The following is a 23,049-nucleotide window of genomic DNA, read 5'->3' as shown; positions in this document are numbered from 1 at the left end:
GGACACGGGGTGTGAGGCCGTGCCTGGTTTAGCCCGCCTGTCAAAGCAATGTACTGGGGTGTGGCAACTTTCACATGTAAAGAGTTATTTGGAGCTCCAGGTGAGAACTGAGTGTCCACTGGGGACCAAAGGTGAGTGAGTTACTCTGGAATGGAAACAACAAGTCTCTTCACCAGAGGAGCTACCCCTCCCTGGCCATCCCATACACTCCAATAATTCCTTTTCCTCCACTGTGATACTGATACATCAAACTTTATCTCACCCTCTCAAAATGCAGAGTGAATGCTCTCATGTCAAGATCACTGTCTCATAAGGGTTCCTTTACCTTAAGCTCCCTAATCAAATCTTGTTCATTACACAACACCACATCCAGAATTGCCTTTCCCCCAATGAGTTCAACCACAAGCTGCTCTAAAAAGCCATCTCACAGGCATTCTGCAAAATCCACCTCGGGATGTAGCACAAAGCCGATTTTCCTAATCTACCTACATATTGAAATACCCCATCACTATAGTAACATTGCACTTCTTACATTTTTTTTCTTTCTTTCACTGTAATTTGTATCCCACATCTTGGCTACTATTTGGAGGCCTGTATATAATTCCATCAGGGTCTTTTTTCACTCTTGAAACTTCTTAACTATGTATACCCATAAGGATTCTACATCTTCAAATCCTATATCACCTCTTTCTAAGGATTTAATTTTTTTTTAACCAACAGAGCCACCCCATCCCTTCTGCTTACATACCTGTCCTTTTGATATACTGTGTATCCTTGGATGTTAAGCTCCCAACTATGATCTTTCAGCCATGACTCAGCGATGCCCACAATGTCATAATTGCCAATCTTTAACTGGGCTACAAGATCATCTACCTTGTTCCATATACAGTGTGCATTCAAATATAACACCTGTATTCATCATCCTTTTTGATTTTGCCCTCATGTTACATTTCAACTCATCCCACTGAATGCAATTTTGCCCTATCATCTGCCTTTTCTGTATATCAACTGTCCTATCCTCGGTCCTATCATTCTGGTTCTCACCCTCCCTTTGGAAAATTAGTTTAAACCCTCCCCAACCCCTCCAGCAAACCTGCCTGCAGGATGTTGGTTCCCTTTTGGGTTCAGGTCCTTTTCATACAGGTCATACCTTCCACCTGAAGAGATCCCAATGATCCAGAAATCTGAATCCTGCCCCCTGCACCAATTCCTAAGTCACATTTGTCAAATTATCTTACTCCAGGAGTTCTTAACCTGGGGTTCACGAAATTCAGCAGTTCCTTCAATTATGAATGTGGATAACAAACCACAGTAGTATTAGCAATACCTGTGGCTTTGTCACTTTTGTAATCCCATGAATTTCGTTTTATGTATTTATTCTGAGAAGGGGTCCATAGGCTTCACTGAACTGCCAAAGGTGTGCGCGGCATAAAAAAGGTTAAGTACCCCTTTCCTGTTCTTACCTTCACTGGCACTTGGCACAGGTAACAATCCAGAGATTGCAGCCCTGGAGGTATAAGGTACAGTAAACATTTCTAAAACCGCTGACTCACCATGAGCATTCGATTCCTTCCAGATGGGAGGGTAGAGTGACTCTGGAGCGTTAATTTACATCACAATGGCAGTTGTTCTGTTTGAGAGAAAAACAAACTCAGTAAGTCCTTCACACAAAGGTAACGTTGACAACATGGCACGTACGGTGGAAATATTAAGGACACTGGCGGGAGGGTGCAGCGCCATCCCACATGGACAAGCCCATGCTGCGGAGCGGCGCGGGAAAGCTCGCGTGTGCCGCCTCTGTGGATGCGCGCGGCATCCAACCCATCCGACTCTGCCACGTCACTCGTGACCTCGCTTCCAGGGGGCAGAGACGCCGGGTCCAGCCAAGCCGCTCGGAAGGAACTGACGATCGCGTCAGGTAAGGCCGGCTCGGCGGCCCTCGATGGGGGTCCTGGCGCTCGGCGGGTGGGCGGGCAGCCGCTGCGCCTTCGGTCGGTTAAAGCTTGTCGGTCTCGCGTTTGGTGAACGAGCGCTATCGGACCAGGAGACCGGCGGCTGGGCCTGTACCGAGAGCTGGCTGTTAGTTAAGTCCACGCGTCCTTCAGTGTGGTGGGAATGACCAGGACTGCTTGAATGAGGCCCGCTGGCCGCATCACGTGGGGGTTTCTTCCGTGTTTCTCATGTTTGATGAATGGAACTGTCGAGACAGAATCAGGAACGTTAAACAGAACGATTTAACATTTTTCTGTTTAAAGGTTGTTATAAACAAGTCGGCAAAGTCTTGATTTATGATAGTTTACTTAGTCACGGTTATTTTGTTAGTTGCTGGTTCACTGTAAAGTACTCACTTTAAAGTGTTTCTTCTGCATTAGGTTGAATTGGGAATTACCGCTTCTGTGATTTAATCTTAACATTCTGGTTGCTGTATTTCCTAATCACATAATGATTGAAACTTAAAACTAAATTACAGTTTTAGCTCTGATTACATATACCTTACTGAAACTATGGCAGTAGTTGTTCGGCATCTGTTAAAGTGATGTAAAGACTTTTGTAATTACGGTATTGTATGACTTTCAAAAGAGTAATTTAATCACTGAATAGCTTAAATTACAATTCTGGTAGTGCATATGATGCTAATATCTTGAGTTTTTAATTGCATAAAAATACCATGGGAAAACATGTTGGACATAATATAAGAAGTACGAGTAGAAAACCCCCACCTTTTGTGATAACCTGTTTTGGAAAGTTGTCTCCATGAATTCTTCAGCTATGTTTGTCTCCGTGAATACACATCAGAAGACTCCATTTAAAATCTTACCTATGTCCTCTGCCTTCTCATGCAGATCGTCCCTCTGATCTATAATGGTCCTCACTTCTCTATTGTCCTTAATATACTTCAAATGAGGCAAAATGCAAGAAATAACCTAGGGCATTTTTAGATGGTCCATTTTTGCCATGTCCTTGGAGGAAGCAACTGATTTGCTCTTACCCATTATTGATTCCACTGTCAGGATGTGCTAATTTTTGCAGGTGACTGCAGCTAGCTGACTCTCCAGTATGATTTCAGACATGTTTCTGCAGCTGTAGACCTTGTCTGGCATACTCTGCCATTAGATTTTTCTTTCATTGTCTTCAACTCCCCAGATGCTGATCCTGCAGCTGGAGAAGTATTTTCTTTTCCAGCAAAATGGTACAAACCTATTGCAAGGCAGCCAGCCAGTAATGATTCTATATCAGGTTATTCTCTGTTGAATGGGCAGACATTTCAGACTTGGAATAATATAAAGCTCAACATTGAAGCATGCTTGAAGAATAGGCAGGTGCAAGGTTCTTGCATATGGCTCCATGATCTGCAGGGCTATGTGCAGAATCAGTGATATCTTGGGAAGGATAGGAGATAGAAATATTCGGCTCATGATGGCTTGAGTAAGTGTTATGATTTAACAAACACTGGACGGGAATGGGACGTGGGATTAAAATGTGTGGCCACTGGGAGATCCTGCTTTCTCTGGCGGACCGAGCGTAGGTGTTCAGCGAAACGGTCTCCCGATCTACCTGTGACTATTCCTCTTCCCACCCTGTCTCTTGCAAAAATGCTATCCCCTTCTCACAATTCCTCCGTTTCCGCCGCATCTGCTCCCAGGATGAGGCTTTTCATTCCAGGACGAAGGAGATGTCTTCCTTTTTTAAACAAGGGGGCTGCCCTTCTTCCACCATCAACTCTGCTCTCAAACGCATCTCTCCTATTTCCTGCACATCTGTCCTCACCCCATCCGCCCGCCACCCCACTCAAGATAGGGTTCCCCTTGTCCTCACCTACCACCCCACCAGCCTCCAGGTCCAACGTATAATTCTCTGTAACTTCCACCACCTCCAACGGGATCCCACTACCAAGCACATCTTTCCCTTCCCCCCCACCTTTCTGCTTTCTGCTTTTCGACTCCCTTGTCCACTCGTCCCCCCTCATCCCTACCCACCGATCTCCCTCCTGGCACTTATCCTTGTAAGCGGAACAAGTGCTACACCTGCCCTTACACTTCCTCCCTCACCACCATTCAGAGCCCCAGACAGTCCTTCCAGGTGAGGTGACACTTCACCTGTGAGTTGGCTGGTGTGGTATACTGCATCCGGTGCTCCTGGTGTGGCCTTTTATATACTGGTGAGACCCGATGCAGAATGGGAGACCGTTTTGCTGAACCCCTATGCTCGGTCCGCCAGAGAAAGCAGGATCTCCCAATGGCCACACATTTTAATTCCACGTCCCATTCCCACTCTGATATGTCTATCCATGGCCTCCTCTACTGTCAAAATGAATCCAAACTCAGGTTGGAGGAACAACACCTTATATACCGGCTGGGTAACCTCCAACCTGATGGCATGAACATTGACTTCTCTAACTTCCATTAATGCCCCTCCTCCCCTTCTTACCCCATCCCTGACATATTTAGTTGTTTGCCTGTTCTCCCTCTGGTGCTTCCACCCCACTTTCTTTCTCTCGAGGCCTCCCGTCCCATGATCCTTCCCCTTCTCCAGTTCTGTATCACTTTCACCAATCACCTTTCCAGCTCTTGGCTTCATCCCACCACCTCCGGTCTTCTCCTATCATTTTGCATTTCCCCCTCCCCCCACTACTTTCAAATCTCTTACTATCTTACCTTTCAGTTAGTCCTGACGAAGGGTCTCGGCCCAAAATGGCGACAGTGCTTCGCCTTACAGATGCTGCCTGGCCTGCTGTGTTCCATCAGCATTTTGTGTGTGTTATTATGATTTAAAATTTTGTTTATTGGAGTTGTGATTATTTGTTACTCAGAAACTTGAGAAAAGAGCTGGCAAATCTTGCATAGTTGCATATATTTGCATATTTACTTTCCTCACCTCTTTCCTTGAAAGGTCTGAGTGACTATAAATATCTTTTAATATCTTTTTTCTTGTTAACATGGCTCAAAATTATTCATATGGAAATTGGTTTAAAATGTTTTTGTTTGATAATTCTTTGCTTTCCACGCAATTCAATTTAGAAATTTTTAGAATAAAGCCTAAAATTTTGCTTTTATTTGAATGAAGCCATTAATTGGATTGTAGAAAAATTAATTTGTAGTACAGAGCACTGAGGTATTTTCCTGAGACAGCTGCATATGCAGAATGCAAAAGAGTAATTTTGGTAGCTCTTTCAAAAAGCAAATTGGAGATGTTTTTGCATATTAAATGTAAAATGGTTCTGATCTTAGAAAATAAATAAAAATTTGATTTCATTACTGACAATTATTGTTTAAAGATTATGAATCCAATTTCACCCATTTTCATCCTACTGTTTTTAGGCTCCAAACGTGGTGGGTTGATTGAAGAACTGAGCTCTGATATTAGATCTGACATGTCTTCATCAGATAAACCCAAAGAACGCAGTAGACAACGTGTTCAAAATCCACTTGAAGGTTTGCACATGCAAAATGAAGTGCATAGCTACGAAACTAATTTGGAAATAGATGAAAGGGGCCTTTTGAAAGATTACGACAATGGATTATCTAGCTCTGATGGTCTTAAAAAAGATCTCAATAGCATTTTACTGCTCTTATTCCTCTATATCTTGCAGGGAATTCCACTTGGTGTGGCTGGGAGCATCCCACTAATACTGCAGAGCAAAAATGTTAGTTATTCAGACCAAGCTATTTACAGCTTTGTATTTTGGCCATTCAGTCTGAAACTGCTATGGGCACCTTTAGTGGATGCTATGTATCTTCCAAACTTTGGGCGAAGAAAGTCTTGGCTGGTGCCAACTCAATATTTTCTGGGGTTTTTTATGCTTTTTCTGTCCTTTAAAGTGGATGAGTTACTGAAAAGTGATGAGCATATTAGCCCCAATGTTGTTAAGCTTACAGCTGCTTTTTTCATGTTTGGATTCCTGGCTGCTACACAAGACATAGCAGTGGATGGCTGGGCATTAACTATGTTGTCAAAAGAAAATGTAGGACTTGCTTCTACTTGCAACTCTGTTGGACAGACAGCAGGGTACTTTCTGGGTAATGTACTCTTTTTGGCACTGGAATCAGCAGAATTCTGCAACAAATATATACGCATGGAATCTCAACCAACTGGAATTCTTTCTCTCGCAGGTAAAATGCTGAATATTTGTTGTTCAATTTTATCTTTTATGAATTTTATGAAATTATCAATGTCGTAACATTGATCTTTTATCAGTTATATTTACCTTTTGGAGGCATTTAGACTAAAAGTATTATTGCAATGTTATGATTCAAAATGCCACAAAACACTTAAGTCATCATTGCCTTCAACAAAATTTGTTTTACAGAAGTATTTACTGCATTATCTTTCATTCTTGTCAGTGACATTATTGTTGGTCTGTCTTTCTATGACATTGAAAGACCTGCCATGTTCATTGACAAAATCTGAATGCAGTTTGAATGCATAACATTAGGTGGCAGCAGTTATTACAGAATTACGACAGAAATGAAAGGATCACAAACGAGAAAATCTGTAGATGCTGGAAATCCAAGCAACACACACAAAATGCTGGAGGAACTCAGGAGGTCAGGCAGGATCTATGGAAAAGAGTACAGTCAACTTTACAGGCCAAGATCTAAATGCTGCCTGGCCTGCTGAGTTCCTCCAGCATTTTAAGAAATGATAGGTTGTTGGTTTGCTGAAATGTTGTAGTTTGAAAGAAGGGAAACAGGTAATTTCCTGCTTTACTAATATTAGTTTTTCATTTGATGGAAGAAACCTTTTCACCACCTTTAGCTTCACTAAATTTCGAGCTGTGCTCCTTGAATAGCCAAACCAATGGAGCTCCCCTTCTCAGCTCTCATCTCAACTCTAGGGCCAGGACCAACTGTATGCTCGACCCTCCACTGAGTATGAGTGAAATCATTTGTGGTTTTCCACTTTTCATGCAACCATGTAATTTTCAGTACAAGTTATTCAAATTGAGTTAAGTCCACCCCACCCTTATCTGGCTTAGCTTCATTTCCCCGATTCTGATTAAAATCACATCTTTAATCACTGGGTTTGTCCATTTGTGATTCACTATATTAATAACTTAATTTACTATTACATATTCAGTAGGTTAACAACAATTGTTCTAGTAGTATTATACAAGTTTTAATAATTTTGTAAACATAATATCAGTGACAAGTAATGTTATCATGATCTTAACTTGATTTCTAAGAACAAGTCATGCCTGACATATCTGATAGAATGTTTTGAAAAGATAACTAGTGAACAAGAAAACACATCAGGATTTCTGGAAGGCATTTAATGAAGGTTATCATAAAAGTCTAATAACTAAGGTTAAATATTGTGGAAATTAAATCAAATTATTTACTTAATTTAGGTGTTTGATAAGGAGCCACATGGAAGATTTATCCATAAGAATGCATGAAGTTGGTGTAATAGCATGGACAGAGGATTGAATAACCAGTAGAAAGCTGAGTGTTGGTATAAATTGGTGTTTCTCTGATTGGCAGGCAATTGTGAGTGGAGTGCTGCACGAATTGGTGTTGCACCCATGACTGTTCACAATACACATTAAAGATTTGGAAGAGAAGACTAAGTATTGTACATCAAAGTTTGCTGATGACAATAAATTGAGTGGGAAAACAAATTGTGCAGAGGACGGGGAGAGTTTGCGAAGAGATATAGATAGGTTCAGTGAGTGGGTCAGGATCTGACGGCGGTACAATGTTGGAAGGAAAAATAGAAGATCTGATTGCTTAAATAGTAAAAAGTTTATTTTGAACTTTGAACATTGCAGCCTGCTGTTGTGCAGAGGGACTTGGGAATGTGCATGAATTGCAAAAGGTTAGCTTGCAGGTGCACCAGGTTATCAAGGCAGCAAATGGAATGTTTGCCTTCATTTCTAGAGAGATTGAATTTAAGAGCAAGGATGATGTACTGCAACTGTACTAGATATGATTGAGGCCGCACCTAGAGTACTGCATGAAGTTCTAGTCTCCTTCTTTGAGGAAAGACATACTGGCTTTGAAGGCAGTGCAGAGGAGGTTCACAAGGTTGATTCTGGAAATGGGTGTTAACCTATGAGGAGACATTGAGTTGCCTGGGACTATACTCACTAGAATTTAGAAGAATGAAAGAGGATCTTGTCGAAACATAATACAATGGAAGAAATAGTTAAAATGGGGGTAGAAAATTTGTTTCCAATGATAAATGAGACTAAAACTAGGGGACATAGCTCAAAATTTGAGGGAATAGATTTACAGAGATTAGGAGAAACTGCTTTTCCCAGGGAGTCGTGGATCTGTGGAATACACTGCCCAGGGAAGCAGTTGAGACTGTCTAATTAAATACAATTTAAGATACAGTTAGGTATATTTTTATATAACAGGGGAATGTAGTGTTATGGGGGAAAGGCAGATAAGTGCAGTGGAGTCCACTGCCAGATCAGCTGTGACCTTATCGAATGGGAGAGCAGGCTTGACGGGCCAGATAGCCTCTGCTCCCTCCCCTATTTCTTATGTTCCAATGAAGGAATTGACTAAACCATGAAAGACAAACAATAGGGAAACCAGAGAAGCACATGGTACCTTAATGGTATGAGAGAACAGTGAACTTTTTCCTTCTCTGTCTACGTACAACCTCAACTTAAGTGATGAAAGTGAATGCTTTTTACTATTCATAGGCCTGATACCCCAGATCGTTACTGGAATTTAGCTGGGAACCTAAAAGAGGAGGAGAAGTCAGAGTGAGAAGGTGAGGAGAGGGGAGGAAGAAGGACTAGGTGGTGGGCGATAGGTGAAACTGGGAGGTGGGGGTTGAAGTAAGGAGCTGGAAAGTTGATTGGTGAAAGAGAATGGGAAACCTGGTGGGGGAGGACAGAAGACCATAGAAGAAAGGGAATGTGGAGAAGCACCAGAGGGAGTTGATGGGCAAGTAAAGAGATAAGGTGGCCACCCATTTCAATTCTACTTCCCATTCCCAATCCGACATGTGAGTCCATGGCTGCCTCTACTGCTGGGTTGAGGCAGCGCTCAGGTTGGAGGAATAACACCTTGTATTCTGTCTGGGTAGCCTCCAACCTGATGGCATGAATGCCCATTTCTCGAACTTCTGGTAATTGCCACTTCCCACTCCTCTCCTTCACCATTCCCCATTCCTGTTTCTCCCTTTCACCTTATCTCCTTACCTGCTTATCATCTCCCTCTGGTGTCCTCCCCCTTCTTTCTTCCATGGTCTACCGTTCTCTCCTATCAGATTCTTCCTTCTTCCCTTATCTCTTCCCAGCTCTTTACTTCACCCCTCCCCCTCTCCCAATTTCTCCTATCACCTTATTTTACTCCCTCCCTTACCCCCTCGTCTTACTCTGACTTCTCTTCCTTTCTAGTCCCAAAGTATCGACTGTTTACTCTTCTCCATAGATGCTGCCTGGCCTGTTGAGTTCCTCCGGGTTTTGTGTGTGTTGCTTTGGATTTCCAGCATCCGCAGATTTTCTCATGTTGGATCAATAATGGCTTCTGCAGCCCACTGAATTACAGTAAATGTCTGTCTGCCTCACTAATGTCCTTGGGAAAGGATATCCAACAAACTTAGTGTAACACATACAAATGGCTGGGGGAGCTCAGCAGATCTGGCGGCATCTATGGAAAGGAATAAACTCTTGATATTTCGGGCCGAGACCCTTCTTCAGGATTGGAAAGGATGGAGGAAAAAGCCAGGGTACAAAGATTGGGGGAGGGGACAGAGTACAGGCAAGAGAGTGGTAGGTCAAACCAGGTGTGGGGGGGGGGGGGGATAAAGTGAGAAGCTGGACGGTGATAGGTGGAAAAGGTCAAGGGCTGAGGAAGGCAAAGTCTAATAGGAGAGCAGAGTGGACCATGGGGATTGGGGAAGAGGAGGGGCACCAGAGGGAGGTGATAGGTAGGTGATGAGGTGAGGTAAGAGGGAATCCAGAATGGGGAATGGAAGAAGAGTAGGGGAAAGTTACAGAAATCAATGTTCATGCCTTCGGGTGGGAGGTTACCCCAATGTATGTGTTACTCTGAATTTCCAGCATCACAAAATCTCTTGTGTATATGATTTGTGTGACAAATCTTCCCATATTGGCTCATTCATGATAATTAGACTCAATAACATAATTGACTTTAACTGCTCACAAGTTGCTCAGTTCAAGGAGAAGTTAAAACTATGAATAATACCCAGGTTCTGTGAACAAATAAATTTGAAGAAAATAATCTGAAATGCTGAAGGTGCTTGCAAACCGAAATAAAATAGAAGATCAGGGAGCATCTATGGCAAGGAAAAACATTTTCTCTGCATTGATCCTGTTAACAAATTTCACAACACAGGCTGGTGATAATAAATCTGATTCTGATTCTAACCTGCTGAATTTTTCCAGCATTTTCTATTTCTGAATTTAACAAATAATGCAATTAATCAAAATTTTGTGAAATAGAGTTTGATATAGGAAATTTGGACAAATTGCTTGGATCCCAAGACAAAAATCTTTGTAAATATCCTAGAGCTAGAAGTGGCAATGTTCAAGGTATCTTGGATCCAGAAATATAGATAATTAAAATGTCATGCAAAGTTCCAAAAAAAATTGGCACTATATTTTAAGCAATTTGAGGAATGTTATTGTTTTTAGATGGCATGCAGAGTGAATTTATTAGAATGGACCCAATAGATTTCTATTTAGAGTGATTAGGCAAACGGTAGTTACATTCCCAGATATTTAGAAAATTAAGGGATAACTGAATTGAATATTTTGAGGCATTAAACAGAGTTGACAATTTCTGTTGAAAGAAGCTAATTCTGCTTTTGGAGAATCTACGAATCGAGACTTTCAGGTTGAAATTAGAAATTGTAATATGTATTAATAATTGGTTTAAAAACTCAGGATACTCATTTGTAAACAGTAATGATTACTCTTCATTTGTTAATTTTAAACCATATACATTTTTTTGGTAAAACCAGTGACTAGTAATGTGAAGTTTCAATTGAAATCTCTGCTAGGTTCTAATATTTATTGCACGAGATTTTTGGTAACCCGTTGAGGCATACGGGATATGATAACATAGATGTAAGCTGAAAGTCATCCACTGTCATTTTGAAGGACAGAACAGCCTTGCGAAACCAAATAACTTCCTTGTATTTCTCTATTTGTGAATTTGGTCTGCAGATATTCAGTGTAATGCAACAAAATATATGAGGTCTACTTTAAAAATGGCATAATTTTACTTTGTCACAATGCACTCCCTGCTTTAACTTTCATCCTGAATTTGAGCTTGAAACAGAATGGTGACAGTTTGCAGCACAGAAAAGGGTTCACAATATGGTTGTGTGAAGTATATGTCTGTGTGTGAATATGGTTTGATTATCTACCACATAGGAGACAGTTGGTATAAATAGATCTTCTCTCAAATTAGAAAGATGTATCTGGTGGAATGCCACATAGATTATTTCTTGGTCCCCAATTGTTTACTGTCTATCTTCGTGACATTGACTGGCAGAACATAAAGTTTGTTGATATCATGAAAATAGTTAAGAGACTTGTTATGATGAGGATATCTGCACTCTGCAATAGGACACATAGATTGAGTGTGGTGTAAGAACTTAACTGCTGTTTAATGTAGAAAGGTCATGCACTTCCATAGGAAGAATTGAGGCATGACTATTATCTAAATATACAGTTTTAACTTGAATGTGGGAAATTGATTAGGTCTTTCACATGAATCACAAAGAAAGCATACAGATGCAGTGAGTGATTGACAAGGCAAAGGCATATTGACCATAATTGATAAGGGGTTTGGGTGGACAAGCTCATTCTTTCTTTACAAGAAATGCTACATGACCTTTTGCTGAGATTTAGTAGATTGTCAAGATTTTATGGCATTACAAATATCTACAATGAAAAAGTTAGATTTTTCACTTCCATGTTTTTAAATTTCTATTTTTAGATTTTCTGTTTTTCTGGGGGATAGTTTTCCTGGTGTCAACAACGTTGGTTATGGTTCTTAAAAAGGAAAACAGTGGACAAACGGCAATGCATCAGGTTGCTCAGCAAGGAATCAAGGAAACATACAAGTCTCTCATTTGTATAATAAGGATGCCCGCTATCTTAAAGTTCTGCATCCTTATGCTAACATCAAAAGTAAGATAATTTAACTTAAATATTTCGAAAGTAACTTGGAAGCAACGCTACATTTTAAGATCAATTAATATCATAGTTATATTTCTTTATATTGATTGTTTCTGATTTGCTTTTGGCTTTCCTTTCTACCAGTTTTAATATTAAATAAATTATGGTGGGACAAAAATCAAGTTGAATACAAACATCATGTTAACAGGGCTATGATACCTATAAAAAGTATTCACCCCCATTGAAAGTTTTCATGTTTTATTGTTTTACAACATTGAATCACAGTGGATTTAATTTGGCTTTTTGAACAGTGATCAACAGAAAACGATTTGTGTCAAAGTGAAAATAGATTTCTACAAATAGATTTCTAAATTAATAACAAATATAAAACACAAAATAATTGATTGCATAAGTATTCACCCTTCCGCCTTTAATATGACACACCAAATCATAACTGGTGCAACCGATTGATTTTAGAAGTCACATAATTAGTTAAATGGAGATCACCAGTGAACAGTCAAGGTGTTTCAATTGCTTGTAGTTTAAAAAAAAATACACCTGTATCTGGAAGGTCCAACTGTTGGAGAGTCAATATCCTGGCAAAAACTACACTGTGAAGACAAAAGAACACTCAAGCAACTCCGCAAGAAAAGGTTATTGAAAAGCACAAGTCAGGAGATGGTACAAGAACATTTTCAAGTTACTGAATATCCCGTGTAGTACAGTTAAGTCAATCATTAAGAAATGGTAAGAATAGGGCAGAGCTGTAAATCTGCCAAGAGCAGGCTATCCTCAACTGACTGACCAAGCAGGAAGGGGACTAGTGAGGGAGGCCACCAAGAGACCTGTGACAATTCTGAAGGAGTTGCAAGTTTCAGTGGCTGAGATGGGAGAGGCTGTGCATACAACTATTGCCTTGTGCTTCACCAGCCGCAGCTTTTTGGGAGAGTGGCAAAGAGAAAGCCACTGCTGGAAAAAAAATTCACGTGAAATCTCAGCTCAAGTTTACCAGAAGGCACATGGGAGTCTGTGAAGTCAGCTGGAAGAAGAAGGTTCTATGGTCTGATGAAACCAAAATTTAATTCTTTGGCCAACAGACTAAGCACTATGATATAAGCCAAACACCACAAAACATAAAAAACATGGACCATGGTGGTGGTTGCACCATGCCATGGGCATGCTTCACTGCAGCAGGCCCGAAAAGACTTGTGAAAGTAGAGGGTAAAATGAATGCAGCAAAATACAGGGAAATCGTGAAGGAAAGCCTGGTGCAGTCTGCAAGAGAACTGCAACTTAGAAAAAGATTTGTTTTTCAGCAAGACAATGAATGACTCCAAGCATAAAGACAAAGCTACACAGCAATAGCTTAAAAACAGCAAAGTTAATGTCCTGGTGTGGCCAAGTCAAAGTCAGGACTTGTGAATTTGTGGCTGGATGAATAGGGCTGGTCACTCATGATCCTATGCATCTGACAGAACTTGAGCTGTTTTGTAAAGAAGAATGGGGAAAAATTGCAGTGTCCAGATGTGCAAAGCTGATGGAGACCTATCCACACAGACTCAAGGCTAAATTACTGCCAAAGGTGTATTTACTAAATACTGACTTGAAGGGGGTGAGTAATTATGTAATCAATTATTTTGTGTTTAGTAATTGTAATAAATTTAGACGAATTTGTTGAAAATTTGTTTTCACTTTAATGCAAGTCTTTTTCTGATGATCAGTGTCAAAAAAGCCAAACTAAATCCACTGTGATTCAATGTTGTGAAACAAACATGAAATTATCTGGGTGGGGGAGGAATATTTTTCATAGGCACTGTAATCACAAAGTTTTATACCGCTGTGTGTTTGTGACTTTTGGTTTGTGAAAGGGGAATGAAATTCTAGATTGTGACATTAATTTCTTTCCCCCTCCCCCAGGGATGTAAAATCGATTCCTAATCGAAAAGAAGCTTAATATATTAGTGTTGGAAGTTACCTTAGGACTTGTATGACGGTCTCATGAAGCACCTTGTTTATCTGATATAACTGAGTTGCTGCTGAAACTACAATTATACAAGTTCAGTAGGTGCTCTAAAGTTCTATTTAGCCACAAATTTCGGAATATTGACCCAGTGACATCTAAGGAAAAGTAACATATTTTCAAATCAGGTTAATAAAATATATGAAGTGTGGCAATGTATCTGGTAGCTGCTTTCAGTCTCTAGCTGTGTATTCAGAGGTTCTGTTGGGGACGTGGGTGGAGGAGGGAAAACTGAAGATTTGTCAGTGTATCTTGATGGTATGCATTGTGGCCACAATTATTTGGTAATAAAGTTAATATTTAATGCTCAGGATAATGTGCTAATAAAGCAACTTGTAGAGTTCTTTGAATGCTTTTAGAGCTGCTATTAATTTAGCAATTGGTGATTGTCTTGTGGATGATGGAAAGACTTTGGGATATCAAATTGAGTAACTTGCCAGATATACTCAGCTGGCTGCTTGCAGAACTTTGTAGTTGCTCCAGTTAAATTGATGACTTTCTCCCAATCTCCATATTCCACTCTGAGACTAAATGCTTCCTTGGTGCAAATTGTTTTTTTTCTGTTTGCTGATTAATCCTGATGACTTCAATTTTAATGGTGCATTTTGTTATAACATAGTGCTGCCATGATGTACAAACTAATTTGTTTGTTGGGTAAATGTTTTGACCAAAATTGGAACAAAATCAAGAGTTGTGTTGTCCTGTCAGGCACAAAAAGCATCGGAGGAGGTTTAAAGAAAACAAAAAAAGTTGGAAATAGTCAGATAAAGCAGAAACTATGAAAAGTATGCTCCGACATTTATAGATATCTGATAGAGGGAGTCAAAATGACTGAATATTGGCCTTTGATGGTGGGAACTCTAAAGTGGGCTTTTGCCAAAAGAAGATTGTCTACTGGACTAGCATTTTGAGTTCTGTCATGACTAAAGGAGCCGATATTTCTGGGGTCATGTCCTTGTATTAATTAGTGTTGGAAACAGTGGCCAAAAGTGGTGTGGAGAGGAGACTGCAGATGACAACAGTGATCCTAACTGTGGCAGCAGAAAGATTTGTACCGAGGAAGAGAAGTGGGCCAAACAACCATATGTTGAAAACAACAGAGCCACCAAAATCCGCAACATCTGGAAAGAACACAAGGCGCTCAAGCAACAACGTAAATTGGCAAACCATGAGGACGGCACCACTGGAAGAACTGCGTGTGATGCTGAGGAAAAGGCTCATAACTCTGAGAAGAGCACAGCAACGTCGGAGGCGCCAGAGAGAAAGAGCACAGAAAAAATATGCATTTATCAGTAACCCTTTTCAGCTCACCAAACAGCTGCTGGGTCAGAAGAGAAGCGGGAAACTGTTCTGCACAAAGGAACAGATGGACCATCATCTTCAAAGTACGTTCAGTAACCCGGACAGAGAAGCTGAACTGCCCTCATCACACACGCAGAACCAACAGAGGCTTTTGACCTTCAAGAGCCTCTCTTCTAGGAGGTTCAGCAAGTAGTCAGGAAAGTCAGTGCTGGCTCAGCACCTGGTCCGAGTGGCACCACCTACATTTACAAACACTGCCCCAGCTTCTCCGGCGGCTGTGGAGGATCCTCACAATGATCGGGAAGAGAGGCTCCTCACAATGATCGGGAAGAGAGGCAAAGTGCCCAAATAATAGAGGAATGCAAACAGAGTGTGGATTCTGAAGGAAGAGAACTGAGAACATCAGCCAGTTTAGGATAATATCCCTGCTGAGTATTGAAGGGAAGATCTTCTTCAGCATGGTGGCAAAGCGCCTAACAGAGTACTTCCTGAGAAACAATTACATCGATACCTCCTTCCAGATGGTTGGTGTTCCAAGGGTACCAGGTTGCTTGGAGCACACTGGAGTCATCACACAGCTCCTGAGAGAGGCCAGAGAGAATAAGGGTGACTTTGTGGTTGGATTTGATGAATGCCTATGGATCAGGACCAACTATAAGGTTGAAGACGCTCTGAAGAGGCACCATGTTCCTGAAGGAATCAGAGGCCTCCTTATGGACTACTACAACGAGTTCCACCTGAGAGTCTCAACAGGGCCAATAACATTAGACTGGTGCAGGCTGGAGATTGGTATCATCACAGGCTGCACCTATTCAGTCATCCTTTTCACTCTGGCAATGAACATGCTGGTAAAATCTGCAGAGCCAGAGTGTCGAGGCCTGAAATCAAGATCTGGGATCCTCCAACCACCAATACGTGCCTTCATGGATGATCTGACTATCACTATGGAGTCAGTGCCTGGTGCTAGGTGGATTCTTAAGGGGCTGGAAAGGTTGGTGAGTTGGGCAAGGATGTCATTTAAGCCTGTAAAATCAAGATCTGTAGTGCTGAAGAAGGGGAGAGTGTGCAGGAGAAATTTTGTTTCTCTATTGAGGACATTCCAATTCCTACCATCACAGAGGACCCTGTTAAAAGTCTTGGGAAGATGTTTGATGCAACACTCAGAGATAAGGCGGCAATAGGAAACACCTGTGGGGAGTTTAAACAACGGTTGCAAGAGGTTGACAGGACTGGCCTTCCAGGGCGGTTTAAGGCCTGGATTTACCAGCACGGTATACTACCAAGAATCTTCTGGCCACTGCTTCTCTGTGAGTTTCCAATTCCCACTGTTGCTGAATTAGAGCGAGTAGTCAGCCAGTTCCTGTGAAGTTGACTGGGTTTACCATGCAGCATCGCTCTGCATGGGAATAACTGCAAACTGAGGCTCCCCCTGAAATCCAGCGAGGAGGAGTTCAAGGTTTTGCAAGCAAGAGAGATGCTGCAGTTCCGGGAATCTTCAGATCCAAAGGTTGCCAGAGCAAGAATAGCAGTGAGAACTGGAAGAAAGTGGAGAGCAGAGGCTGCAGTGGAAGAAGCTGAGGCACGACTGCGCCTCAAAGTGCTGGTAGGGGCAGTCGCCTAGAGAAGAGTTGGACTTGGAAGCCTTGAAGTCCCCCATTTTGAAAAGTACAAGGGAAAGAGTGATGAGAACTGGTCCAGAATGAAGTAAGGGCAGCTGTGGAGGAGGAGAGGACCAGGAGAGTAGTGGCAATGAAACAGCAAGGAGCCTGGACCAAATGGGAGCAGGTGATTGAACGAAAGATCACATGAAACGATCTCTGGAAGGTGGATCCACACCGCATCAAGTTCCTTATCCAGGCTGTTTATGGCGTCCTTCCTAGTCCTGCACTGCTGGGGCCTTGCAGAACGACCAGCTTGCCCCCTCTGAGAAGACCATTATGCTAGAGCATATTCTGAGCTGCTGCCCCAGAGCTCTTGTTGATGGCCGTTATCAGTGGCGGCATGACCAGGTCCTCCGGACAATAGCTGAGACAATCTGCAGCACCCTTAACATCTGCCGGAAAACAAGTCCGGTCAAGAATAGTGTGTGCTTTGTCAAAGAGAGGAAAAGACCAACAGAACACCAGAACTCCGATATCTATCTATCTATCTATCTATCTATCTATCTCTCTCTCTCTCTCTCTCTCTCTCTCTCTCTCTCTCTCTCTCTCTCTCTCTCTCTCTCTCTCTCTCTCACTCTCACTCTCACTCTCACTCTCACTCTCTCTCTCTCTCTCTCTCTCTCTCTCTCTCTCACTCTCACTCTCTCTCTCTCTCTCTCTCTCTCACTCTCACTCTCACTCTCACTCTCACTCTCACTCTCACTCTCACTCTCACTCTCACTCTCACTCTCACTCTCACTCTCACTCTCACTCTCACTCTCACTCTCACTCTCACTCTCACTCTCACTCTCACTCTCACTCTCACTCTCACTCTCACTCTCACTCTCACTCTCACTCTCACTCTCTCATATATATATATATATATCAAGTTAAAAAAAGTCAAAACCGGAAAAGCAAATTGGATTGGAACAAGCTCAAATTACATCATGTGAAAATATTAAATAAATGGCCTCCAAATATTTTCTAATTTAATAGAAGGCTTATATACAACACTTCTAATTTTCTCCAAATTTACACATTATATAGTTTGAGAAAACCAATGAAATATGGTAGGGGGATTAATTTCTTTCCAATTCAACAAAATAGAACTTCTAGCCATTAATGTAAGAAATGCAATCATCCGACAAGCAGAAGATTGTAAATGGATTGGTAAGCCAAAGATTGCAGTAATAGGATGTGGTTGTAAATCAGTGTTCAATACCGTAGAAGTAATATCGAAAATGTCTTTCCAATATTTTTTCAAAAGAAGACATGACCAAAACATATGAGTTAAAGAAGCTATCTCAGAATGACATCTATCACATAAAGGATTTATATGGGAATAAAAACGAGCCAATTTATCCTTGGACATATGAGCCCTGTGCACAACTTTAAACTGTATCAATGAATGTTTAGCACGCACGTTCTTATCCTTGAGCTTAGCGTGCCATGGGAAGAACGCATGGAGGAGGCCTACAAGCGGAAAAGAGCCAAGTATGAAGATCTGAAGAACAACTGCCAAAGAAGATGCTGGAGAGCAAAGTGTTGGCCCGTGGAGGTCGGGTGTCGTGGCTTTGCAGGCCAGTCGCTCTGCAAAGTATACACTGCACTTGGAATCATGGGAGGGAGAAGAAGGAGAGCCATTTCTACCACCACATATGTAGCAGAGAAAGCATCAAGATGGCTCAGGATAAAGAGGGCAGATCCGTGGGTTGCTGCTGGGGAACAGGCCGGGGTCTGATCAACCCCGGTCGGGTCGCCTGGGTGAGGATATACGTTGTTGAAAGACTCAAAACACCTGACGACCCCGAGTAACATCACTGATGATGTGCCCTAGCTTAGTATCATGCCAATGTTCCTGTAAGAACTGTTCAGAACTCGAAGTGGTAGGATCAGAGAACTGGTTTCTTGTGGGATTGCTCAGCTTTGAGTGTTTATTGCTTCCCCTGTGACCATGTATTGGCTGTTTCACCAGCTAGGTCCATCATTTTTTTAGGAACTCTTGATACCTCATTCTGGCATATTCTTCTGCATTCTTGTTGAACAGGTTTTGTCTCTTAACATAATGGTAGAAATACAGTTAGAGTTATGATGGGACGTGAGGTTTACAGCTAGTAGCAGCATGTGATCCTGTTACTCCAGGTCCTAGCACCTCATTGATGCTGGGATTTGAACTTTTGTTTTTGTTCAAAACATTTCTCTTTTAGCATAATGTTAATGATACAGACATAAAGAGTTATTTACTGTAAAGGCTCCAATTTCATGAAGTCTCCCTGAAATACTGTTATGCACTGGTAGACTGTTGTAGGTAATATCAGATTTTTTAAAATTTCCATTGCATCACTTTCAGACCCCCTTTAATGTCCTCCTAGTAAGAGTCAGGGAGACGATGAAAGAGGCTCAAAGTTTTCTCAACGTGTGATCAAGTCAGGATGTTTAAATTTTGGCATATTGACAGTACTGTAATTGACTCCCTTCAAAGTGCTAAAATAGTTATTCATATCTCTGGATGGTTAACTCTTGTACATAGAATATTAATGTAGTTTATGTAATCTATCTTTGCAATTTGAATGCATATTTATATAATCACTATGCTTGGATGTCTGATCACCCAAGCATTCTTCAAACCAAGTCAGTGACTTAAGTTTTTATGTGGAATCTGGATCAAGTGCCTTCCTTGAAGCAATATTCCGTAAATTGTACTTGTAATCATTTTCTACAAATACATATGATTTGAGAAAGTGTTGTCATTACTTTATTGCTATTAGCAAGCATATTGAATTCTTCTGAGAATGCAATGAACAACTTTTATGATGATTCTTTTGTTTCGACGAATTTAAAATGTAAAATCCTAACAGAAATCATTTGATTTACTGTGTAGCTCAATTCTGGAAGCCATGGTCTTTGCAAATGTACTCCAAGTTTGTTAATATTTTCATTTTGGAATTATAATTGTTATAATTGAGACATGTTTTAAAGGCTTGTACAAGTTCCAGTTTAATTGTATTTCAACCATGCATGAATACCCATATATACAGCCAAATGAGGCCAAGGTCATACACTTCACAAGACACATGTAGCACATATAGGATGGCAAGCACCTAAAAGATACCAGTAAAATTGTCACACAAAAAATACAGCCCAAGATCTTGAGTCCATGAATGTTGCAACAGTCTGCAGTCAAACACAATATGGCTTCCAGTCTTCCGAGTGAATGCTTGGGAGGCAACACTGAGTCCAGCTGGACGCCGTGCCACACGGTCCCCAGCACTCTGGTGGAGTACACAGACTCCAGTGCCTTTCTCCTGGGGCAGCTGTAGCCAGCCAACACCTTGTGGGAGGCCTTGTCCTGGCTACAACAGAGGCCACACAGCTCCTCTGCCATCCACCGATAAATCAGTGAATCGGACCTGTAGCGTTGCACATCAACAATGTCCAACAGGGTCTTACAATCACAAGTAAAGCAACTCGGGGTCACTGACTGTTACACTTCACACCACCTTTGCGCAATGACTCATTGACATCTCTATGATGCAGGCAGCAGCAAATATAGCTTTAGTTTCTCCGCCAATGAGCAACTCACTGGGGTTGGGGGGGAGGGGGAACCTGCAGTTCTTTAAGTTTTAATGTCCAGCAGTGTCTTGTGATCGTAAACAAAAATACTTTTTTTAAAAAAAGACAATAACACCTTTGGTTGGTCCCGTAAAATCTGCTGCAACTGAGCATGCTACCATTATTTGTAGCACAAATTCTCAAGTTATTTCAATAAATTCTTTCATATTTTTCAATCTTTATTGCTGCATCTCAGATAAATTTTCTGATTAATATTTAAATTTATATTAAATATTCCCATACTGTAAATAATTCCTTTGTACTTCAATTACCTTGTATTTTATTCCGAAAAGAAAATAGTCTTTTGCTGCATTATTGTTTGATCTGTTAAACTGCCTGGTTGATGAGATAACAATAAAATATTATTAATCTAGAACAAAATGCTAAAGCAATATTTTTTCCTGTTTTATCAGTTCAGAAAAGCGTATCAATACAATTATACAAACCATGGTATTAGGTAACTATTATCAGGTCATTCTACTTCACTGGTAGTTCCTTTTTAATCAAAACATTGTATTCCCGTTAGCTCAGTGTTGTCCAGAGAGAGTAGTTTCAGCACTTGATTTGCTTTCGTTATTTAATTGTACTGACCAATGTGGTTGTTCCTTCATAGTTGTCTCAGTCTGACATTAGTTATTTGGCCTCGTACAGAACAATGAAAGGCATTAACTTTCCCACAGATGCATTTAAGGAAAGGTTAGTAAACATATGAAGAATTGCTCCTCTTTGAATGTTGGCATTACTTTTTATTGCCACCATCAAATTAAATGTTCCAACCTAGAAGAATGTTCTGGTGATATCAGTTACAGGAAACTTCATTCAGAATGTAACAAATTCCAGCATTGAATGAGTCTGAATAGTTTTCAAATATTCTGAAGATGTTCCCTTGCAATGCGATTGCGATGGTTGCATGATACTGTAAATCAATTTCTGACATCATGAAGTCAGTCCATTCAATTATATCAGTGGACCCATGCCAGTGCTCCTACACCATGGAAGTTTCATCCCGTTGTTGATCTAACTCCAGAAACATCTGGATTTCAGAAATTTTATTCAATACACAGGATGGGGAGTTAGTTTGAGCAACAGAATCCTTTTTTTGTGCGTTAATGTACTTTACATCATTTAATAATTAACCAATGAAAATTGTGCTATATACTATATAGCATTATGCTAAAAAATCAAATAATTTTTAATCCATATAAATATTTATGCTGGAGATTTTAAATATTTTTTCTGTTTGGTCTGCTAAATTCATTAGCATGTCATGATTAACTAGGAATTTGCACTGAGAAGTAGTCTAACATAACTACACAATGGTGTTTTTTTTTAAATAAAATTGCAAGAGCAATTGAGTGCTATTGAAACACATTGCAATGGCAGAACTTGGCACGGATGATGCTCTGTAATCAATTGTGTCTTACTTGGAAGCATTTTGGTACCATTATTTTAACTAAATCGTTTAACTTTTATAGAAGTTAATAATAGTTCCAATTAACATGTATATTTTCAGATTGGTTTCTCAGCTGCTGATGAAGTGACTGGACTGAAGTTGATTGAGATGGGTGTGCCTAAAGAGCAGTTGGCTATTCTCGCAGTACCCATGGTTCCTCTGCAGATAATGCTACCTCTTGTAATAAGTAAATATACAGCAGGCCAGAAACCACTGGATGTTTTTTATTGGGCAGTGCCATTCAGGTAAAGTGTGATTTGCTATCTCCCTTCAAACTGATAGGAAATGGAAGGTAGATGTTAGCAGGACACAACAGAGTGCTGGGGGTAAAAAACCTTAACTTGGATGTCATGCAAGGTTCCTGGTGCCTCTGTTCTAATCCTATGGCAATTTTTCTGTTATAAACTTCTGAGACTGCTTTTCAATAAGTATAACAAAAATGCAGAGATTAATTGGACACGCTATGAAGTGTATTATTTGCAGGGTAAACACAAAATGTATTACTCCAAATCGTTGCTTTTTAACTTCTCCCCTCTCCAATTGAATTTTGTTTTTTCTTTTTTAAAAAAAACTTTAAAAATCATTGTAAGGACAGAATTCCCAAAAAAGTAAGCAAGGACATAGTTAAATAGGAAATAAACCTCCACATTGTTGGAATGCATTTCTGAAGTCCATCTTCATTGCTACTGAAATTATGTTCCTTTGGAACCAGAGCACAATGATCAGCTCCCTGATAGTGCACACCAAGATGTTGGATTTCTGTGATCTAAATCCAAATGGGATAGAATGCACTGACAGTACTGCATAGTTTCACAGGATATACTGGGAGTTTGCAGAAGAGAATGTATTATTAAATTGAATTTTGTTAACTATAAACATTGTACAAAATAGTGCATTTTAGTGGGTGAAAAGT

The 23,049-nt window shown here is 40.6% G+C and overlaps 1 protein-coding gene across 3 annotated transcripts in view; it reads left to right on the top strand.

Annotated features, from left to right (window-relative positions):
- The first annotated feature begins 1,579 nt into the window (after positions 1-1,579).
- slc33a1 (solute carrier family 33 member 1) overlaps positions 1,580-23,049 on the top strand; it is a 34,561-nt gene continuing 13,091 nt past the window's right edge. For 2 of the 3 annotated variants that reach the window (XR_009507254.1, XM_059946405.1), the window contains exons 1-4: positions 1,580-1,918; positions 5,319-6,110; positions 11,928-12,121; positions 22,197-22,381. Coding sequence is in view for 2 of the 3 variants with exons in the window: in XM_059946405.1 (XP_059802388.1) it covers positions 1,804-1,918; positions 5,319-6,110; positions 11,928-12,121; positions 22,197-22,381 (1,286 nt within the window). In the remaining variant the exon portion in view is untranslated. Of the gene's footprint in view, positions 1,919-2,114; positions 2,256-5,318; positions 6,111-11,927; positions 12,122-22,196; positions 22,382-23,049 lie in introns of those variants that run through there. The other variant, XM_059946418.1, reaches the window with a different exon arrangement.

Source organism: Hypanus sabinus, chromosome 2, assembly GCF_030144855.1.
Source record: "Hypanus sabinus isolate sHypSab1 chromosome 2, sHypSab1.hap1, whole genome shotgun sequence".
In the NCBI taxonomy this organism is placed as follows: Eukaryota; Metazoa; Chordata; class Chondrichthyes; order Myliobatiformes; family Dasyatidae; genus Hypanus; species Hypanus sabinus.
The sequence above is the reverse complement of the archived record's forward strand: the minus strand, read 5'-3'. Positions and strand labels throughout refer to the sequence as shown.